Source organism: Phaenicophaeus curvirostris, chromosome 2, assembly GCF_032191515.1.
Source record: "Phaenicophaeus curvirostris isolate KB17595 chromosome 2, BPBGC_Pcur_1.0, whole genome shotgun sequence".
Taxonomy (NCBI): domain Eukaryota; kingdom Metazoa; phylum Chordata; class Aves; order Cuculiformes; family Cuculidae; genus Phaenicophaeus; species Phaenicophaeus curvirostris.
The window spans coordinates 53,440,316-53,461,116 of record NC_091393.1 but is presented as its reverse complement, the minus strand read 5'-3'; the positions used below and the strand labels follow the sequence as shown (position 1 = coordinate 53,461,116).

Below are 20,801 nucleotides of genomic sequence, written 5' to 3'. Positions count from 1 at the left end.
GTGATTCTGATCACATTTTCATATTATGGTGGCAGGAATGCCTGAATCTTGGAAGATACACCACTAAGATTTGGTTTTAAAACAAAAACTGATCAACTCCTCAAAAATTTATTGTCCATGGTGTGTGCGTACCTTAAGTTTTAGCTGAGCCATGCCTAAGACAAAAGGTCAAGGCAGATTAAGCAGCGAAAAAAAACATTCCTCAGTACAAATGATCAGCTTGTTGTCTGTGCAGTGGTGCATAGATATCAAGCCTTACTCTGCTCTCACCTCCAGCACCTGAACCAGTAATCACTTCAATGATACCTTATGGACGTACCTCTCGAGGTGTTGACTATCTTACCCATGTCCTTAGTTTTGCAGGCAGCAACTGACAAAAGATGCTTTCATTAGACAACCTTAGTGTTCAGGCAAAGGCTTCACTACTCAGAGTAAGAGGAAAAAACTTGTCTAGCAGTTTAGCCTTATAGGTCTGTGGACTGAGATTGCTGTATCTTTTATTAGCCTATTAATAGAAGACATCTGATAATTTGAATGCATTGACTGGTATTTGAGAGCCCGTCTCTATTTGCCTTTCCATTCAGAAATTATGCTGTCATTACTTTAGGCTGCGCATTAGGGACTCTTGATTAGGAACAACAGTGTATTTGCTGTGATCCAATACAGCATTATTATGTTTCTTCAGTTAGTGGAGCGCTTTTAGTTTCATGAATGTGATGCTTATAATATTTAAAACGCTTACTATACTGTTTTGAACTTGATGAAAGGCAGCCTGACTGGAACTGGTTTCACTGTCAAGCTCCTTTAGCACACTTCAGTCTGAAGCTATATGAGTAGCGATCAATAACTATGTAGGTTTGTGTAGGGATTTGTGTTGCAGACGTTCATAAACCCTTAGAATGCTCCGATTTTAATAATTTATTTCCAGGTCTTTTTATTTCTTGGTCTAGAGCCTAGTGAAGTGAATGAAGGAGGAAAAAAATTAAACATCCTTTGATTGCTGTAGCTTTTGAGACCTAGAAGAAGATACAGATTTCCAGAGGTGTCTAGTATTTGTAGCACGTGCTGCACTGAGGAAAAATCATGGTATTAACTTAGTTTACCTCTCAGTTAGCTGAAGAGTATTAACGATGCTCTATAAATATCTGCTAATTAGATGTTCTATCCTTGAACAACTGCCATTGTTTTCCAGTTCAGTCCCTGGAAGAAGTTGGGTGCATTCTACTAGAACTGAAATCCATCACTAGGGCTGCAGATTAATCTTCTGTTCGTAGAATCATAGAATCATCAGGTTGGAAAAGACCCAGCAGATGAATGTCTCAAAACATTGAGTGAGGGCAAACCAGTGAGACAGAGTGAGGTGGATCATGTGCAAGCATCCACTAGTTAGCAAACAATACATTTATAATGAGCCTTTTCTTCAGTCTTTATCCCTGGATCTCTATAAAATCTTTCTTACAACTGCTGAAGTTTTGTTGGCAAAGTCACTTCAGAGAAATGTCAGTAGGTAACAGGGTTTCCTAATCTTTTGATTTCATGCCTCGGAGATGGGCTTTTGCAAAGGAAAAAAATATCTTGATGTAATTACTAACCAAGAATTCTTAATATGCTTAGTAACAACATTGAAAAAGCTATTCCCAAGGGAGAAGTTTGCATGTATGCAGCTCAGTTGTTTAGTAACTGTGGATGTCTGGGTTTGGTTTTGTGTAAATTTAATGGTGTTTTCAGTCATGTGGCAGTTATGTTCCTCCCTGCTGAAGTATATTGTATTGCCAATACTGTAGTTTATAAGCATGCCCTACATCCTGTGCTGGAAAATTTCACTGGTGATATATTTTGGGAAGTCAGCAGAAATAGTGTGATTGAATTCAGAAGGACCATGGTGGTTTTTTTATGTAGAAAGACAAGGCACAGTCTTCATTTATTTTCCCTGGGGAATTATCTTGGAAACTGTGATTTCTAATTCCTTTCTCCCTTTCCTTCCTCTTCCTCAGAAAAACAACCACCCAATCTCAAGTTTGTATTTTCTTTCACATCTGTATTGGTTTAAAACCAATACTTGTCTGCTGAAGACTTAGTAATTCACAGGGCTTTACAAGCATGCAAAACCTTTTCTTGTTTCACAGTTACCAGCACCTGAAAAGCAGTTGCAGTAAGGAAATCTGAACTTCCAAATTTGCTATAGGTATTTTAATGTTCATACATATTTCTTTTTGGTATACAGCAAGACATATTTCTTTTTGGTGTACAGCAAGTGGACTGAAAAAGCTTATCTGATACTGTCTTTTTTAAAATTTGGTGGATTTGCAAGCTAGTGCTTGATAAAGTTTGTGCAAATCAGAAGAAAAATCACAACTAAGTTACTGGTTGTCTAGAGGCTTGTCTGGTTTAGGGACTTGATGCCGTCAAATTGGTTGAGAAATATCTTCAACCCTGTGGCCTAGATCAAGAATTTCTTCTATCTGAGCTTATTGGTCCAATAATAATAGACTTACTAGCTATTTAATAGAAAATGGCAGCCCTCGACAAAGCTATTGATATTGTTGGGCACTTTAGAAGAGATCAATGAAGCATCTGCAAGAGCAATATACAAGACAGTTGCAATAGGCCACTGGCAGCATGGCCAGTTCTGCACATACTACCTACAGCCACATGTGTTTGTATTCCTATATGCAATAAATACGTTGTGGGTGGTGGTATGCACCTTGGGTACAACTTCTCCCCTAAACTGAAGAGAATTAGGAGGAAAGGTAGCAAGTCTAAAAATCCCCAGAGGTGAAATTCAAAGCCCATGAAGTCGGTCTTTAAAAAATGTTAGTTTTCCTAGCTGTTTAACCTGCTAGAGGAACCACAGTGGTTGCTGTGAATCTTGAGCCCTGTCTGCCATAGAAGTTAGTGAATGGGATTATTAGAATTTATTCAGAACTCTTTTAACAAAATGTTGCATGTTAAGTCAAAGGCAAGGCTGCCTGTGCCTGCAGACCTGCTTTTAATAAGATGGAAAATCTACCTCATAGTGAAGGCACCGTAGCTCTGTGTGTACTTCTCAATGTACTTGATACAGAAATTTATTCTGTTGTCTTATTTTAGAATGATAATATGAATAATAGTTTCTTTAAAGCATTCTGGGTTTTTTCTCTTGCAATTTTTGTATATTAGTATAATCATGTTTTCCAAGCTATTCAGAGGTTTCTGATGTGATTCATATTGTCTGTGCTCACGATACCTAACTTACTTATCAGATGATTCATGAAGATAGGTATTTACTTGCAAGGGCTGAAATGCTGAGGCATTATTGAGAAGAATATGCTTGGAGATTATTTTTATGGAAGTTTTCATGTATGCCTTCCAACTTGCCATTTTTGTTGTCTACAAATTCAGTGTGAATCACAATATACAGCTACTTCTCCCATAGCCCCCTAAACTGGAAAGCATTGTCTGAAATTGTTATAACAGGTCTTCAATTTGGGTGGTCTTTGAACTGTCTAGAGTAGAGCTCCACTTTCTGAGAGATTCAGTACCATTTCTTTTCAGGTGTCAGTCTTCAGCATAGGATTGTCCCTGTCTGAATCATTAGCAAAATCCTCTTTTGGTAGTAAACTGTTGCTGAGGAATGAAGTGATTAGGCAGCCAGGAAAGTTAAGGAAGATCATCTGCATTCTCCTCACCATTATAATTACTGTTCTGCATGTCAGTCGATTTCTATCTTTGTTTCACAAAGATTTAGTATAAAATAATGAAAAATTAATGAACTATTACTGAATTTGGAGTTGCACAGCATTATCTCATGCAATGGAGCTGGTGGTGGAGCCAGAGCAGGAAAGACTGATCTTTTGGTTTTGTGGGAGGAGCAGCTGGATAATAAGTTTTTAGTGGCTTTCTTAATTGCTTCCCAAGCTATAGTCAAACATGTGATACTGCCAGTTTCAATGAAATTATTGACAGGAATGTAAATTAAGTACACATGGTGGGATTGGTAATAAGATTTCCTCTGTCTGTTTTGGTTAGAAATTATGAAAATTCTGCCCTTTAAAAGCAAGCAGAAAGATTTCATTTATTGTAAAAAAAAACCAACAAAAAAAAAGCTATTATTGTCTTGTTATTTCAGGAAGTTTTCTTAGCCACTGTTTTGAGTCACTAGGCAGAATGAAGAGTAAAGACTATTACTAATTGCCTATCACTGCATATCATTGTTGTTGTACTCTATTATGTTCCCTTCTTTTGTTTCTTTGAGCTAAATGGTATGATAATATCTCTGTAGTGTCCTTTAAAGTAATGGAATTTCTGAGAGAGTGATGTTTTTCTTTCTTCAAGGTCTCTTTAGGAAATAATGACAATAAAACTCTTCTCCTTGTCCCCAGAAACCAAGTGACTCACTTATCCATATGGGTACAATATGAATTGTGTCTGAGAACCAGGGACTGGAATGCAAAGAGTTTGGTGTTGTTTCTAAAGTGGTTGAAATGCTGTTCATATAAAATAGCAGCAGAAGTTTCTTTTCAATCCATAAAGTTTCCTACATCAGCTTGCAGAGGCACTTCCCACCTGGGAAGATGATGTTGCAAAAGGGAAAGTTCTGATCTTTTTTTACTGCTAGAAATAGTGAATTGTATCAGTGAGGAGCTCATGTTTCTATATGATATAAGAACTTTTACTAACTCCCGTCAGTTTTAAAGACTTAAACTCTGAAAGAAGACCCTCCTTGTGCATCTTTTCTCTTGTGCTAACTTAAATAAGTGCTAAGTGGAAAACTGGTATTTTGTTATCAGGTAAGCTGTCCAGGAAGTTTCTTCTCTAGGTCCTTGAAGTATTGCTACTTCAAGTTGCTATGGCATGGCACTGCTTTCTGCCATTCAAATAGTAATTTGGGTTTTATTACACTGAGCTCTTCTTACTTTATGCAGAACAGGTGTTTGAGAATAAGACAGCCCTTCCCCAGCCCCCTAAAAGATGCAGTTTATACTATACCGTAAGAAGCATGAGGAGCCAGGGACCATCCCTGAGCAGCACCATCAGCACTGACTTCACTAGGACTGTTGGGACTAGGACTCTCCCTTTTACAGTCTGCTAACCCTAAGTGTGTTCTACTGGAGGTGCCAGTGCCATAAGAAATGTCACCTGCAGAGAGGACTGTGTGGCACGTGGAAACAATGGATCCCCTCACCTTTCCCAAGCTCACATTTTATAGCTTACCTATAGAAAATCTAGAAGGGTTATTGAATTGAGAGACCTGGTTTTGAGCATCTTCTATAGCTTATCTGTTTTTGTGATTTAAAATATAATTAATCTACAACTGTTACTTAGCATCATAATAGGTTTTTCACTAACCTGGAAAATCGGCTATTTATGTTCTGAAAACAATCCTTACTGCTGAAGTGCTGCCAGAAGTATCACGCTGACGTTCCTTGGTATGTTAACTTTTTAAAACTCACTCCTGAACTAAAATGCTGATGCAGAAGTTCACCCCTTCACTTAGCCATCCCTATGCAACTGCTGTCTTGTCCCTGCACCAGGCTTCTTTGCATGAGTTTTCCTAGTGGGACAAACTAAATTATTCATGGCCCTAATTCTTAAGGCTCCCTGCATTTTACTCCTTTCTATCTCTCCACTACAGCCTTGTTTTTCTCTCTGCTTTACAGGAATCCTGTTGGGCTGAATATATTTATTTGGGTGGCCCTTCCTTGCCTCTCTCTCATGCTGCCACTACACAGAAATCTTTGCCTAACATTTCCTTGTACTGAGAATGACATCCTCCCTTTTCTCAAGGAAAAGCCTTTAATGCTTTTCCTAGAAATTTATATGAAGGTTTTGAAACAGTGACTGAGGGATGCTGGTTTTGGATGCGCTGTGCTTTGTAGCTGGCAGTGCAGGCAAGTGCAACAGCTGAGAAGATCACGTGAGGGGTGTTTCGTGTCTGCTTGCTTGTTTTGGTGTGCCTCATGTTGGGCCATATCTCTTATCTCTTTGCAGACTTGCTTTATGCTACTGTTGGCCTTTGTTACCCATTCTCATTCTCACAACTGTCTGGTGCATCCACATTTTCCCCATTTGCTTTTGAGCAGATTTCAAAAGGGCCGCTATGTCTATGCGTGATGAAGTTAAGTCCTAGAGCTGTCTTATGGGCAGTCCTCCCATATGGGAAAGATTTGCCTCACACAATAGCAGAATAAGGATCTCAGCAGCTAGTCTGAAGGCTGTAAATTAACTTCATGGACCAGGTCATACTGTGCTTTGAAGTTGCTGCTTTTTTATTTGCGTGCTTCCCCTGTTTAGTCTTCAACAATATAACTTTTTAGAAAGAATTATCATAGTTTAAAAGACCGAGACAAATAGCAGCTGGTATTGGTTCATGGTCTGCAGTTGGTTCCAGACATCCGTGGCTTTGATAAGACTACAAGACAAGAAATTGCCTGCCTACAGATTTTGCTAATGCCATTAAATGTAACATTGTGATTACTAATGCTTTTGGAGCTGATTAGCTAGCATCCTATATAACTGGTAAACACTGTAATTTAATTATCTCTTCAGAAAGTCCTCATGTCGTACCCCACGTTCTTAGATTATCTTTATTTTAAAATACAACTTAGTATAAATGTTTAATAGGAATTTTGAAGAAAGCCTTGGAAACAACAAGGATGCCTGTGTTCAGCTTGTGCTAAATGAGGACAGGGTGCTCCGCTCCAGCAGCAGCCATAACAAGCCTTGCTCTGTTTCCAAGCCGTTCAAAGTTGTCTTGGCTCTTTGCCCATGGAGGTGTCATCCCAAAGGGAAAGACTTCACCTAAGCTTGTAGCTTTTGGCTCTGTGAAAAGCTGACAACCATGTTCTTATTCCAGTTGGGTGTTGACAAAGAGCTCATCACAAAACCTCCTGTTGGAGTCGTCCCATGTGTAAAGTACTGACAGGCAGAAAAATGCTCTGTGAGGAGTGTCTGAGAACACAAAGAAAGGACGGTGACCAAATAAATCCAACTAAAAATGATTATTCTTTCTGGGGTGCAAATAATGCATGTTTTGAATGTCTGTGGTGAGAGATTAGATGAGGCATCTTTGTTTATATGTATGTGCCTATCTTTTTTCTCTGGACTTTTGGGAATCGGTCTCATGATAAGCTTTTGTAAATTCTATGGTTTTGCTTCTAATAGTCGTTCCTTGAAAGTTTTGGGTTGTTTTTTGGTTTTTTTTTTTGTTTTTTTTTAATGTACTGTAAATTATAGTTTTGCATTCACAAAAGTACAAAACAATATGTCTTCCCTTTCTTCATCCTACTTGCCAAATGTGATTGCCTCTTAGTTCCAAAAGTATAAAAGTAACTGATGCCACAGTTTGTGAGCGCACTTATAAGGAAGTCAGACTAGGTATGGTCTCTATCAGTTGTAGTACAAGCCTTAGCACCTCTTTATCAGGACCTTTTTTGCCCTTTCATTGCTCACTTCTTCACTATTGAAAGTAAGAGGCAAGATACTTATTTAGTTTGTGTGATATTTGACAGTATTATGAGGAAACTGAACTGATTTTGCTTCTGGATGGGTCTGCATAGTTCACCTGAAATTTTTATTATATTTATCAGTTTGTTTTCTAAGTCACAAAGGTGCTTGCCCCAGCTTTGGCTAATCTCAGTGTAAGGTGATAATGTCCTGTAGGGACAGGCAGACGTGCCGGTGAAAGGTACGAAGTGAATTCACATTAGAGAAAGTGTGATGAACTTTCTCTGTAGCCATAAACTACCTGCTGAACAACCAACATGCAGTGATTGGAACTGACATCAGAAGATCTGCATTGTCAGGGGATTTTAACAATCTTCAGTACGTTAACTTGGTGTGCATTAAGCTAATGGATATAACATTTCTGCCTTCCCATGTGTTAATGCGCCTACTCTATTAAACAAAGCTTTCTTTTAATTGTACTATTTATTGGTGTTAATGTATATTGTACACTGTGGAGCAGATATTAGTTGCAAATGCTGATCTGTAATTTGGGGAAATGAAAAGCAAAATTTGACTTTTGTGCAATGCAGAAGACGTGTTTGTATAGATGAGCCTTGTTTCAGAACTTTATTTGCATAGTAAATATTTGGGTCTGTTCCTAATTTTAAATTGAAACTGAATTAAGCTGTCTTTTATGTCTGCATATGCCTTTGTTAAATACATTTGAAAACATAAAGGATTTGTATACATTCTTGCTTTTGGTCTAATGGTTTGTATTGGGCATATATAGCTCATTTTTTCAGTTTACCTCAGCGTAAGCATGTCTTAACCTATTAGTCAGATAAAGAACGACACATGATTGTGTGGCAAATATTGTTTTCTCTTTATAGATAGAGAGGCCATGGGATGATAGTAAAGAATGAGCAGAACCTATCAGTATAGCTACTTTGCTTTGCGTGGAGCATTAGTGTAGCTATGTTGCTTTGCTTTCAGTCAGCCAGCTACATGATCTAAGCTCATAAAAATGAAGGAAACAAAAAGGAGAGAAAAGTGAGGGGGAACACAAACCTTTATGAACTACAGGGTTGTGTTTTTATGTAACTGCTTTTGTGGCTATCAAACTACCCGAGGTTCATAGTATGTTCATCTTGTCAGTATACATTTAAGACCACCAGCTTTGTTTTATTTCAAGCCATCTCTTGCATTGATGTAACACAATATGACTGAATCTGTTTTGGCAGGGAATAACTAATCTAATCCATATACTACCAGATGAAAGTAATTTACTATGGGTTTTGGGAAGAGCTCAGATTTTCAGTGTAGCCCACAAAGACATTTTTCCCCTTTTAATTGTCCCTTTTAATATCTAAACAGATCCAGCAATGGGAACAGAACCTGGAAAAATTTAACATGGACCTTTTCCGAATGCGATGTTACCTAGCCAGTTTGCAAGGTGGGGAACTCCCAAACCCAAAGAGCCTTTTGGCTGCTGCCAGTCGTCCTTCAAAATTGACGCTGGGGCGGCTTGGCATTTTCTCCGTCTCATCCTTCCATGCACTGGTAAGTCCTAAAGCACTTTTCATGGGTGTGTTACACAAAGCCATTGTTGATATTGTACTTAGATGTGGAATTGTGCTGGGATAATACATGACTGCACCCACATGTATTGCTCAGAGAGCCCTGTTCCCTTCTCACACTTTCTGCCTATTACTTGACTGCAAGTACGTTTTCTTATACAAGAGACGAGCTTTGAAACCATGAGGATATACCCATGACATTCTGGCCCCTGAAGACAGCAGAATTGGGTATTTGTGACCTGTATCTAAAACAGAAACAAACCAAAATATTCTTCAGGTGTAAATGAGTCATTGTGAATGAGATTTTGTCACCATGATTCCACCTCCACTGTGTTAAGAGTTTAATGTACATAGGAGCTAAACCGCTTAGAGTGAAAAGAACCTAACAATGGAATTTTCAAAACTGGTTCAAGTTACTCTGAGCTGAGCTGATCTTTTTTGGAGGTCCCAGATGGCTCCATTTTTCAGAAACAGTTTGATACTCTCCTGAATTGGAAGTATTTTTAGAATAGGCTAAAATTAAAAGCAATCCAAAATTATAAGTCACTTCTTAAGATCTGTGGAATGTGTTTGCAAAGAAGAGTGAGGAAGATCCTCAGCTGTTGTAAGCTGTTGTCACAGTATAGGCTTCAAAGGAAGCACAGCAGCAGCAGGTTCACCTCTGCTCTTTAGCAGGGCTGTGAGGCTGATCTTGGCAGAGGGGAGTGGACCACATTTCCTGCACGAGAAGTCAGTCTAAACAGTAGCCTTAAAAGTCCTATCAGGGAATATGTTTCTCTCTGCCATTGTTTTTATCTGTGTGGTTTGTGTCATTGCTTGTTAATAACTCAATGCCATAGTACGTTTATCTCTTACGTTTGGCAATTTTGAAAGTCTTTCTTCCTCTAGCAATTTAATATCTGAATGGTTCGTTATCATTCTTCCTCAGAGCTTTTTCATTAACTTCTTTTACTGTACTAAGCAATATTTTCTTAGTTTCTTCCTTTCTATGATGTTCTAATTTTGCTCTTCAACAATAAAATTACACTATTACACCATTGGAATACCAAAACAGGCATCACTGCTGAAAGTTTAAAACCTGGTCCTTGCTCCTTAGTATGTTACATTGGTGTGAACTGAAGTAACTCTCATTTGATGCCTCACGTTGAAATAATTGTCAATATTTTGCTCTTATGAAAGTGATATAGGAAGGCCTATCTCTGTGTTTAAATAGATCTGCTCTAGGGATGAAGCTGCTCTCAGGAAACGTACTCTCTCTCTGTCACAAAGAGTCCGAAATAAGAAGGGTTTATTTTCTTCGCTAAAAGGACTGGACAAATTGGCAAGAAAAGGAAAAGAAAAGCGACCTTCCATAACTCAGGTAGATCTTATTTGCTGGGGATGGCATAGAAGGGCTTGTTTCCACTGGGGCTCACCCTGTGAGGTGCTATTGTGCATTGGGTAGCAGATGTTTATACATCAAGCCTGTGATCACAGTTTCAGTAGAGATGGCAGACTTGCAGTGGCAGCATCGCTTGTGAAAAGTATATATCTAATTTGGGGTTTCTCTGTAATAAATACGATTGATGAATGAGAGGTTTTAATGCAGTGAGTTAGTTCATTATCAGCAACACAGGGCCATCAGGTTTGAATGTGTAACAAAACTTGTCTTCTGGTATGTTGTAAATTGTTTGGAACTAGGGTTTGTTTGGACATAGTCTGTATGCACCGTCCTTAACACAGTGTGTGCTGGCTTATGACTAGGGCTCTGAAGTACTATTGCAGTTTAATATAGAGTAATACAGGTGAGTCTTCAAGGGAAAAAGAGAGGCTGCTGCAAAGACAGCCGCCTTTGGTGTGGTGTCTCAAAGCAACACACATTGCTTGGAAGTACATTTTAGCCAACAGAAGACTGCTGTCAGCCAGGAGGCCAGCTGTAAGTGCAGACAGCTGACAAATAAAACTGTGCCAGTTTACACCACCTGAAGGCTTGGTGCAGGTTTGATATGTCAGAGCAGGCTGGCCCTAGGGAGAGGGACTGTGCTGACACATGCCCCCATGAACATCTGCATTGCTGATGAAACCACAACATCTCATACTTTTCTCTTTGTGACACTAATGATCCATGCCTGCATTTAGTGTAAACGCCACACTTCAGGGGCTTGTATTGTCTCAATAAAAGTCCACAGTTAAATCTGGAACAAAATTTTGCCACCTTCATGAAAAAAAAAGGTAAATAACAACCGAGTCAATTCTTTGACATGAGACAGAAGGTGTAGAGGTGCACTCACACTCAGAACGTTACTATTTTCATTAGTCTTTACCATGTCTGATGTTTTTCCTGAAAAACAGTGTTTCATACATTGTTCAGTAGGTGACTTTGTTCCTGTTGTTCCCTGGCCCTTGTATTTATATTTCATTAGTCAAAAATCTGTTATCAAAACTTGAAAACTGGCTGTTCTTGAATGTCTCGTAAGCTGTTTGTGGACTCTTTAAACAAGCCTATCTGTGCATATGCTGCAAAAGTCCAAGAGCTGATGCTACAGATTAATGTTGCAAAATAACACATCAGGATTTTCTGGTTTAGTGGTTTGTATTTTTAATAAGTAAATATTTATCTATGTGTTGCACTGGGATGAAGCTTCTTAGGGAGACTGCTATGTGTTTTGGCATATCGATTGAGTTCTGTTTACATGGTGAAATTGAGTAAGAATAAAACTCCAGTCCATCTTGGGGAACTAAAGGAGAAATTTTCTTTGGGTCATCCTTCTCACATAATTTCTCCTGTGTTCCCCACCAGATGAGGCTGGTCTATGAGTCCTGCATCTCTATTTCTTTATTAATAAGAGGTTTGACAGAAGGGATTTTATGCCCCCTGGTTCCGTTCCCAGCAGAGCTGATAACTCACTCTGTCTTAACTGGGTAATACACCCTCCCATATGCTTTAAAGCCCATGAAGGGGATTCTGCAGAGGTCAGTGACGGGGAATCTTATTTCTGTGGCAAGGAGAGGAGGGTCCTGCTGCCCTCCCAGCATTTTTTCAAGCACAGAGGAGGGAGCCCCAGTGCACCTTTATCCTCCTTATTCCAAACCTTGCAACCATCAGGCCCCAAAATGTATTCGTTTTCAATCACAAACTGAGATTCTTGATTTTTTTTTTTTTTAACTAAACATCTTACAATAAAATTAAGGAAATGTAAATGCCGAGTGTTGCATAGGATTAACACTGGGCTATGACTCATACCCATAAAAGTGAGACATTTTTAAGGATTTGTCTTGAAAACTGACCCAGGAACCCAGAAGGTAGCTGAAAAGGGAGCCAAACCCTTGCTCAGACTTGTATGTATGCACATAATTGTATATCAAAATCAGAACAGGAACATAGAATGGTTTGGTTTGGAAGGGACTTTTAAGAGTCATCTAGTTCCATCCCCCTGGAGTGATCAGGGACATCTTCAACTAGATCAGGTTGTTCAGAGCCCTGTCCACCCTGACTTTGAACATTTCCAGGGATGGGGCTTCTACCACCTCTCTGGGCAACTTGTTCCAGTGTTTCATCACCCTCATTGTAAAAACTTTCTTCATTATATCTACTATCAATCTACCCTCTTTTAGTTTAAAAACATTACCCTTTGTCCTGTTGCAACAGACCCTGTAAAATGTTGGTCCCCATCTTTCTTATAAGCCCTCTTTAAGTAGTGAGGCTGAGCCTGAGGCTGCTTTTCTTGTCATCTCTTCAGGCCACTGGGAATGTGGGTTAAGAAGAGAAGTGGAGTTCATTTTTCTTTTCATTGTGCTGCAATGTCTATGTCAAAGAATAGTTAAAAATATGTTGCTTTCTTGGATTTAATTAAAGTTTATTTGACTGGAGCTGGTATGTTTTGATCTGCTGTACACTAACATCAAAATTAGATGGTGTATTCTTGAATGTTGTTGTGTCAGAGAAGTTCTTAATTTTATCTTAAGAGTAATTTTGTTATATTAGTATAAAAAATGGTTCAGAGTTTCTGTGCTGGGAGCCTTTCATCAGCATTAACGAAGTGGCTCAGTCTTTTACAAATCAGTTAATAAAACTGCACTGTAGCAGATGGAGGATGTCTAGGCTCACATTATCCTCAGTTTCTTAAATGCTTATCTGCTTACTTGTGTCTAAACGAGAAACTGCTTTAAGAAAACATAAACAAAAAATACCTTTATTACGTCTGTGGGTGAGACAAGGAAAAGGAAGTTCAGAATCAGTGCCCTTTATTTGCATTGGCAGAAACTGGATTTCTTATGAAATTTTAAGAGAGATTATTCTTGTCTGGGATTATCAAAAAGGCTTTTGGTAGTATTAAAATTTAAAAAAAAAAAAAAGAAAAACCTAAACAAAAGAAGCTCAGATGTAACCTTGATATTGGCCTGATTTGTTCACTGCAGGAGGAGTTAGAAAAATGCTATTTGTATTTGCACTTCAGGAGGATCTTCCTATTTCCTGCAAATCTCAACATTGTCTGTAAACTGTATAGATGTATCTGCCTGTTTATAATCCTTTGATAATAACCCTTATCACCAAAATATCTGATTGAGATCCATAGATATTTATTGGATTTTTTAACATTTTAATTAATAAAGCACCTAAAACCGTTCTGAGATACTGGTCGTTAAGCCTTCAAAACAAACGAAGAACGTAAGTCTCAGTTTCTGCTTCCATCGCTTCCAAAGCAGACACAGTAGTCCTCTATTTTTATTACTTAATAGTGTGGTGTTTGGGTCTAGTGTGACTTTAAAGCTACACTAAAAGTTTCCGTCCATGCTGCCAAGCTAACTACTGGGTTAGAAGAGATGAATAACTATAGTGGAAGATGTTTTAGAAAACACCAACAATGATTTAAAATAGTTCTTTTAAATTATCATGAGATTTGTAGCTGTACCTAACAGTGTCTTAAAGGGTGAAACTATAGCTTCCAGCATAGTGCACCTTTTAAAAGTAAATTACTTTAAAATTATTGCTCAATAGTAGATATGAAAAAATAAGGATGTGAGTGGTTTAATCTATGTATTTAAGCGTGAGTGTGCATGTAGCCTGAAAGAGAAAACTTGCTTAAATTTTCTGTATGGAAGGGGATATGTATTTCTTTAATACTTCTCCTAGTCAGAACAAAGCGATTAAAAGTACAAAGAGAACCCCAGAGTTTAGCAGTTTTATATATATTTATTAATCTAGTTTTCAATTTTTTTTCAAAGACTGCCAAATGCGCATAAAAGGAAAGGATTTTATTTATTTAACCTATTGATTTATCTTTAATATTTTTAATAGATTTTTGATTCAACCGGAGGACATGGATTTGCTGGTGTTCAGAATTCAGCCAACTCTCCTGAGGTATGATATGCCTGTCCTCATTATGCATCATCTTGGTTTTAAATTCCTGAACTTGTATGATGTAAACTAAGTGTATGATGACACTGGTTCAGAAACCCCATAGAGGTTCATAAAACACAGTTAGCGTTAGATGGCAGGATTACAGTTCTGCTAATGAAACAACTTTAATGTAAGTTTCTGTATATAGCTGGAGATTGCGCAAGTAAAGGAAGAGAAAGCGGCATCCCCTCAATAGCGTTACCCAGTAAAGAGCTGTAGCTGATGTTCTTTGGTGACCAGGAGCAGAGCTGCTGCTTGTCTCTCGCTGCTGTGAATCACCATCCCTCTCAGCTCCTGCAGCCTCCCTGAGGATAAGAGCACGGTCCCTGGTCTGGAAGCAAAGAGTGATGCTCCAAAATCTATTACTGCATACTGAGTGTTGTCTTTGTATTGCGGGGCTTACATAGGCAGAATTCTACTCTCTCTTAGTAGGCTTATCCAGGCCTCAAATAAAAAGTACAAATTAAGTCTTAGACACAGAGTTTCTGGAGTTTTTCTGAATGGTATAGCTGGATTTCTTTCTTTTCCTGCAGTTTAGAACTTGAAAGAAGACTTAAATAATGATACTACAACACTGTTCCCTTTCAGCTGAGTTTGTGTACTGGGCATTAGACAAAAAGTCAAGCTGTGCATTTAAAATGAAATATTGCTCTTGAAAATTATTAACTGATGAAGAGCTGTAATGAATCTCATGAGAAAGGTTTGGACAAACAAGTTCAGCTTTTCTCATAGGCTTTTATGTTGGTTTTTTGTATCATTACATGCTACATGATTTATTTTATCATCAAATGCATTCATTTAATGGCTAGGTAAGAAAGAAATATATAGTTATGCAGAAGTTATACCACTGAGAGAGGTATCTCCCACTGACAGCAGCTAATCTTACAATGCTGTTTTGGCTCTTGGAAGTATCCACGTTTTGTCTGTTCTTTGAAGTGTATTGAAACACCGGAATTCCATTAGTTACTTGACCACTTGCTTGTTATTTACTGGGGTGGGAAAGTATTTAAACCAAATCACTCATCTCTTTTAAAAATAAACTATATTATGAGGGATTCCTGGTGAAACGATCTCCTGTAGAGAACCTTTACAAATTCTTCCAGATTGTGCCACTGGGTGTGGTGCAAAAATGGCATCCATGTCTCATCTTAGAGACAGCAAACACAAGTTGTTCCTGTTTGGTCCTGTTAAAACATGAAAAGGTTTGGTCCCTCTTTGGAGGGAGTGTTTGCTTTTCCTGAACCCTTCTGAGGAGACAGAGAAAGGTTTTGAAGGTGCCAGGGAGCAGACAGAATGAAGTCTTCTCTCTTTGGTGCCATGTTGGGAAAGGAGTGAGGTCTGGCTTCTTGACCCAGTTCTGAATAAAAGCAGCTTTCTCCAAATTCAGGCAGGGCCTTGCAGCCCCACTGCCCAGATAGAAGGAATCCATGGGGCGGCAATGTTGCTGCAGGTTTTGTGCCAGGCTTTTACAAAATTTAGCAGGGTTATGTTTCAAGACCTAAACACCCCACTTTCCACGCCTTACGCCCCCATTTAGGTGCTGGAGCTCTGGAGCACAACCTTATTTCTAGAAAAATATTATTACTATTATTACCTAAACTGTATTTCCAAAACCTTTTTTTTTTTTTTAATGGGAATTAATTCTATTGTGGGCATTTTTAAGATCCTGACATTTTGATGAATCATACGACAACTCAGAAATGATTCATCATAACTCTGAAAACCGCTACTTTGGCATTAACCTGGTTTCACTGGCTGATTTCAAATGAAAAACAAAACCAGCACCAAAACTTCTATAAAATTCTACCTGAGGAGTGCAGTGAATGACAAATGGTGAAGTCTGCCAGGGAGGCTGTATTTTACCTGAAAAGGATGATAAAACCAGAGGCAAATGGTGGAAGGAAATTATGAAGTAACCTATTGGTCCTGCAGCAGCCCTGTGGCACAACGTGTGACAGTCTGCAAATCCTGGCACCTATTTCTGGAAAATTGGATGGGTTGTTACAACTTTATGTGGCGATGAATGAATGAACTATTGTAGAATTAGTCACTGCAGGCATAACAGGAAAAAAAATATCTCTTTTTATGTCAGATTTTCTGAAATGGAAAATCTGGATGAAGTACGTTGACTGCAGTCATGCTTAGTAACAGAGGCGAATTTTTTTCGAGGCGTACGCTTGAGCACCAGTGTACATGGCAAGGAAAGGGAAGTATCTTACACTGGCTGCAGAACTTTCTGTTCTGTCTTAAAAGATTCCAGAAAAAAATGTGACCTTAAATCTATCTCTCATTACCTTAATCCTCTATTTTGGAGTTTGTTTTTTTTCATGTCTGCCAATAGTGAGATATATTTCAGTTGCACAGATCTGAAGAACTACTGTAGCAGTGCAATAAACCATTGTGGTAGTAATAAACCATTGTGGTAGTAACAAACCTCTGAGCTGCTGGGAGCATCTCTCTAGCAGAGACAACATCGCTTCTGTTTTCCCTGGAGAAAGCCACCAGAGAATTCAGTCTAATTCCTGCTCAATTTGTGCAGCCTGCCTGCCTTGCTCTATCTCCTTTCTGTTATTTACACTGTGGAAGGAGGTCAGTGTTTATTTCCAGGCACTTGATTTAGTGCTTTCGGAGAGGACCATGGTTATACAGGAATTATCTTCTTCAACACCACTGATGTTATGAGCAGTCTGGAACCACAGACACTGAGGTGAAACTTTACCTGGTGTAGATTTCATTGCACCATTAATTGCAGTAGCATAACAGAATTCCTGTTATGTATAGTAGTTGTCAAATTTTAGTAGTATTTCCATGGACTTGGGTTAATTGAAATTTAATTTTCAACTACTTAAAAGAGACAGTTGAGCAATGATTCATGAATGCCATTAGCTTGTTAATATTATTCCACTGAAACCAGCGCTAGTCTGGCATCAGATTATTACTGTGCCATGCTCTTGAGTTGGCTGCAACCTGAATTTCTGCATTGGTTGGTAATTACCCAGATAGAATTGCTTACTACATTGTTTTCACAGCCTTGCTTTTTATTTGGAAAAAAAATTAATATTGGTCTCTCTGTTGCTACTGGTAGATTGTTGTCAATAACTTTGCTGCCTGCAGCAAGGGAAGCAGTGCCTGTGCATTGATTTTATGCAGCTTTTAATTGCAGTGCACCCCTGGGCTTGTGTCCCTGCAGAGCCAGGAGGAAGAATTGCATAATCAAGGGGCTTTACGCAGGCAACAAACACCCCAAACCCAAACAAACAAACGAAAATACAAGGACAAAGCCTTGTGGAGGTAGACACTTCTGAGCACAGCACAGGATATTTTAAGAAATGTCTTGGGTCGCAGTTCTGCCTCTATGGGGTTATTGTCCCTTTCCATTGACTGTGAGGTGAATCAAGGGACCCTAACAGTGTAAACTTAAATGCTATGATTTGGGTATTTAAGTGATGGGCTGAACAGGCAGACCCAAATATATAGGTGAAACTCCAAATTCTGAAGATCTCTGTGTTTTATTTCTCCTTGTGTGCCTTCCTTTGAAATGTGTAGTCTGAAGTGCAGTACAAGAGAAAGTGTGAAAATTAAAGGTGAGAAAGCAACAAGGAATTTATTAAAGGTGGATGTTGTTATTTGATCAAGCTGCGTGGCTCTGGAATGAGGGTGAATGTGAAACAGTATGGTAAACAGGCAAATACCCTATGCTACCTGTGAAACAAGATGTTCTTAAACTGCAAATCGAATAGAACTTCATTCCTGCTTTAGTCCTTTATTATGTTATTGCAAGCCTAGCTCCATGGTGCTCTCTGCTGGAAGTTTACTATATTATCATTTTCTGTCAAAATTACAGCAATTCTGTGTTTTGTTTTGTTTTTTTCAAAATTTGTTAATTAAGTAAAATTCTAGTAGTAAGTTTTTCATAAGATTTTTTTCCCCACTGCAATATAATGTCAAGTAGCTACATATTTTCACTGTGAGAAATCAACAGTTAATATGAGATAGAGGCACAAAAGCCGGTAGTGGGAATGCAGAGGAAATACAATCCATTCTCAAGAAAATTAAATCTTTGACAGTGAGTGAAAGCAGGTAACTGAACTTTTTCTCTGTCTTGCCATGGGGAAATACATGCTACTGTGTCTAAATACTTATCCTCTGTAAACTGCCAGTGTAATTTTTTGTTTGTTTGTTTGTTTGTTTTTCTAACATCCACATATGTTGTATGCTTCTCCCTTGTTTCCAGCAGCAGGTTGATGACTTTTTGAATGTCTACTGCTCACTGCCAGAGAGCATCCAGAAGGAGAGTGCTTGGGAAACACAGACATATGTTCACTTCTGCGACGGCCAAGGAGTGGCGCTGACCCTCAAGCCAGAACACAGGGTGGAAGACGTTTTGTCTTTAGCATGCAAGGTACTCAGTTTTCATGTACCGTTGTGCCTTGGTAATAGCTGTGGACTTGAAAAGGAATATAATATATAAGAGAATCTCTAAATAGTGAGAGCACAATACCAGCATTTCCCTTTCACTGTATTAGGGCATATTGCTCTGTTTCCTTTAGTTGTGTTATTTATGTATTGTAGCCAAAGTAGCAGGGTTATGAAAGCGTTTTCAAGAAGAGTTGCTTGAAACAGCACCTAGTGAATACTCAAAAAGCAGTGACAGCTTGCTAGGTAGTCATCCCCTAAGAAATCTCAGCACGTGTCCACTCTATGTTGCTATTGCAGCGAACCCAGCTGTTCTGTGCAAATTAATCACAGAGGAGTAATGGGGACTGGTTAAGTTAATGCCAGGAGATTGAGGCATTTAAGACTGCTGTGACAAAGGCTATAATATATGTTTGCTTCTTAAAGGACTCTTCTAAGCTTTTAATTAAATACCAGCTCTACTTGTGTATTTTGAAGAGTGCATTCCCATCTGAAAATGCCATCAATTTGAGAGGGATTGCTATAGATCTTAGGACAGAAAACTGAGTCACAGGTTGAAGGTAAAGTAGAAATACCAATTTTAACTACAGACAAAAGACCAGCACCTCTAGAACATCGCAACATACCTAGCTCCTTTGTCTCCGCATGTGTCAGTGCTTGAATTTCGCTCTAACTTCATGATTCAAGTCACTTAACTTATGCAAACAAGCTTTATGGAAAAACTAGCTTTACTCACAAGCTTTGTTTTCTGACAGTTGGTTAATATAGTTTTACTTCACAAGGAAAGTTGAAGAACAGGAGCCCTGCTCTGGTACAACTGTGTCTTTTGGCATAGGCTAGCATGAACTTTCAGGTGAGCTAATTCAACTAACTTGAAGTTAATGAATTTTGAGGCTTCTTATGAAGGAAAGGACCCAATTTAATAGGTCTTTATGCGTGGTAGTCTTGTAAACAGAAATGAAAAATAAATTATACAAGTTTTTTAAAATGTACAGTTAGCTAAGCTTTTTAAATGAAAACAAGCACACTACTTTAGTTGAGTCACAACATTTTAACATGGCATCACTGAGAAGAAATTATCTGCTCATTGCTTTTGCTGGTGGAAACCGAATCTTGGAGAGAAACAGCTTATTGCCTGGCTTTACTTTTTAAAATCTCACTTTACTGGGCTAGAGGGATTGTCGGAGACATTGTTTGACCACCAGGTGGCACAGGAGAGCTGAAACATTTGGAAGTAGAGTAATATGGAAGACCCCGGAAAGAGGAAATAAAATTTATAAATATAAAAGTTGAAGAGGAAATTCCTTACCAATCTTGCTCCATCATTTCAAAATATTTTTCATTTTAAACCTGGCTTTTTAATTTTTCAATGTTTTTGTCGCACGAAAATTTAAAATAATTTTATTATTTTTCTTAAACATTTTTCTGTTTCATTTTTCTTTATATTCTCTGTGTAAAGCTTTTCATAAGCATTTTCTAATGCTGAATACTTTCTGCTCATCTCTCGTGGTTCTTTTCCTTGTTACATTTTCATTCTGTTCTGATGAGTGTAAGGAATCTTTCTTCTTAACAGAAAATATTTGAATGCTATGTGTGTAAGGATGAAGTTCAAAGGATTGTTGTATTTTTTCACTTCATTCGTGCTTTATTGGGCTCGTACTTGTCTCATTTCTGTTTTCTATCTGAGGCTCTTCAATAGCTTTTTTGGATATAGAAAAATGCACATTTGAATACAACTGTTCAGGATGCAGAACACATGCAACTCCTGACTGTTACATATAATAAACTGTTACAGTAATTATTAGTTACTCAGTAGATTTAAATTTTGTATACTGCAGAGATGTGTTAAAGAGGTTAAGTAACCCTAAGGGATCCAGTAATTCCTCCTGTTTTAGAAATGTTGCTCTATTAATATGCTAAAATGAAATGTTTTTTGCAGTGGTCTCACCACCATTCTGATTTTCAGAAAGACTCCCATCAGGGGCTCGACATTTTCAGGCTAA

At 38.3% G+C, this 20,801-nt stretch overlaps 1 protein-coding gene across 4 annotated transcripts in view; it reads left to right on the top strand.

Moving 5' to 3' along the window:
• The window catches only part of TIAM2 (TIAM Rac1 associated GEF 2), a 135,670-nt gene that overhangs the window by 66,082 nt on the left and 48,787 nt on the right, over positions 1-20,801 (top strand). For 3 of the 4 annotated variants that reach the window (XM_069852094.1, XM_069852090.1, XM_069852092.1), the window contains exons 7-10: positions 8,800-8,985; positions 10,216-10,362; positions 14,281-14,343; positions 18,617-18,784. In XM_069852094.1, the coding sequence (XP_069708195.1) occupies positions 8,800-8,985; positions 10,216-10,362; positions 14,281-14,343; positions 18,617-18,784 (564 nt within the window). The remainder of the gene's footprint in view (positions 1-8,799; positions 8,986-10,215; positions 10,363-14,280; positions 14,344-18,616; positions 18,785-20,801) is intronic. The other variant, XM_069852093.1, reaches the window with a different exon arrangement.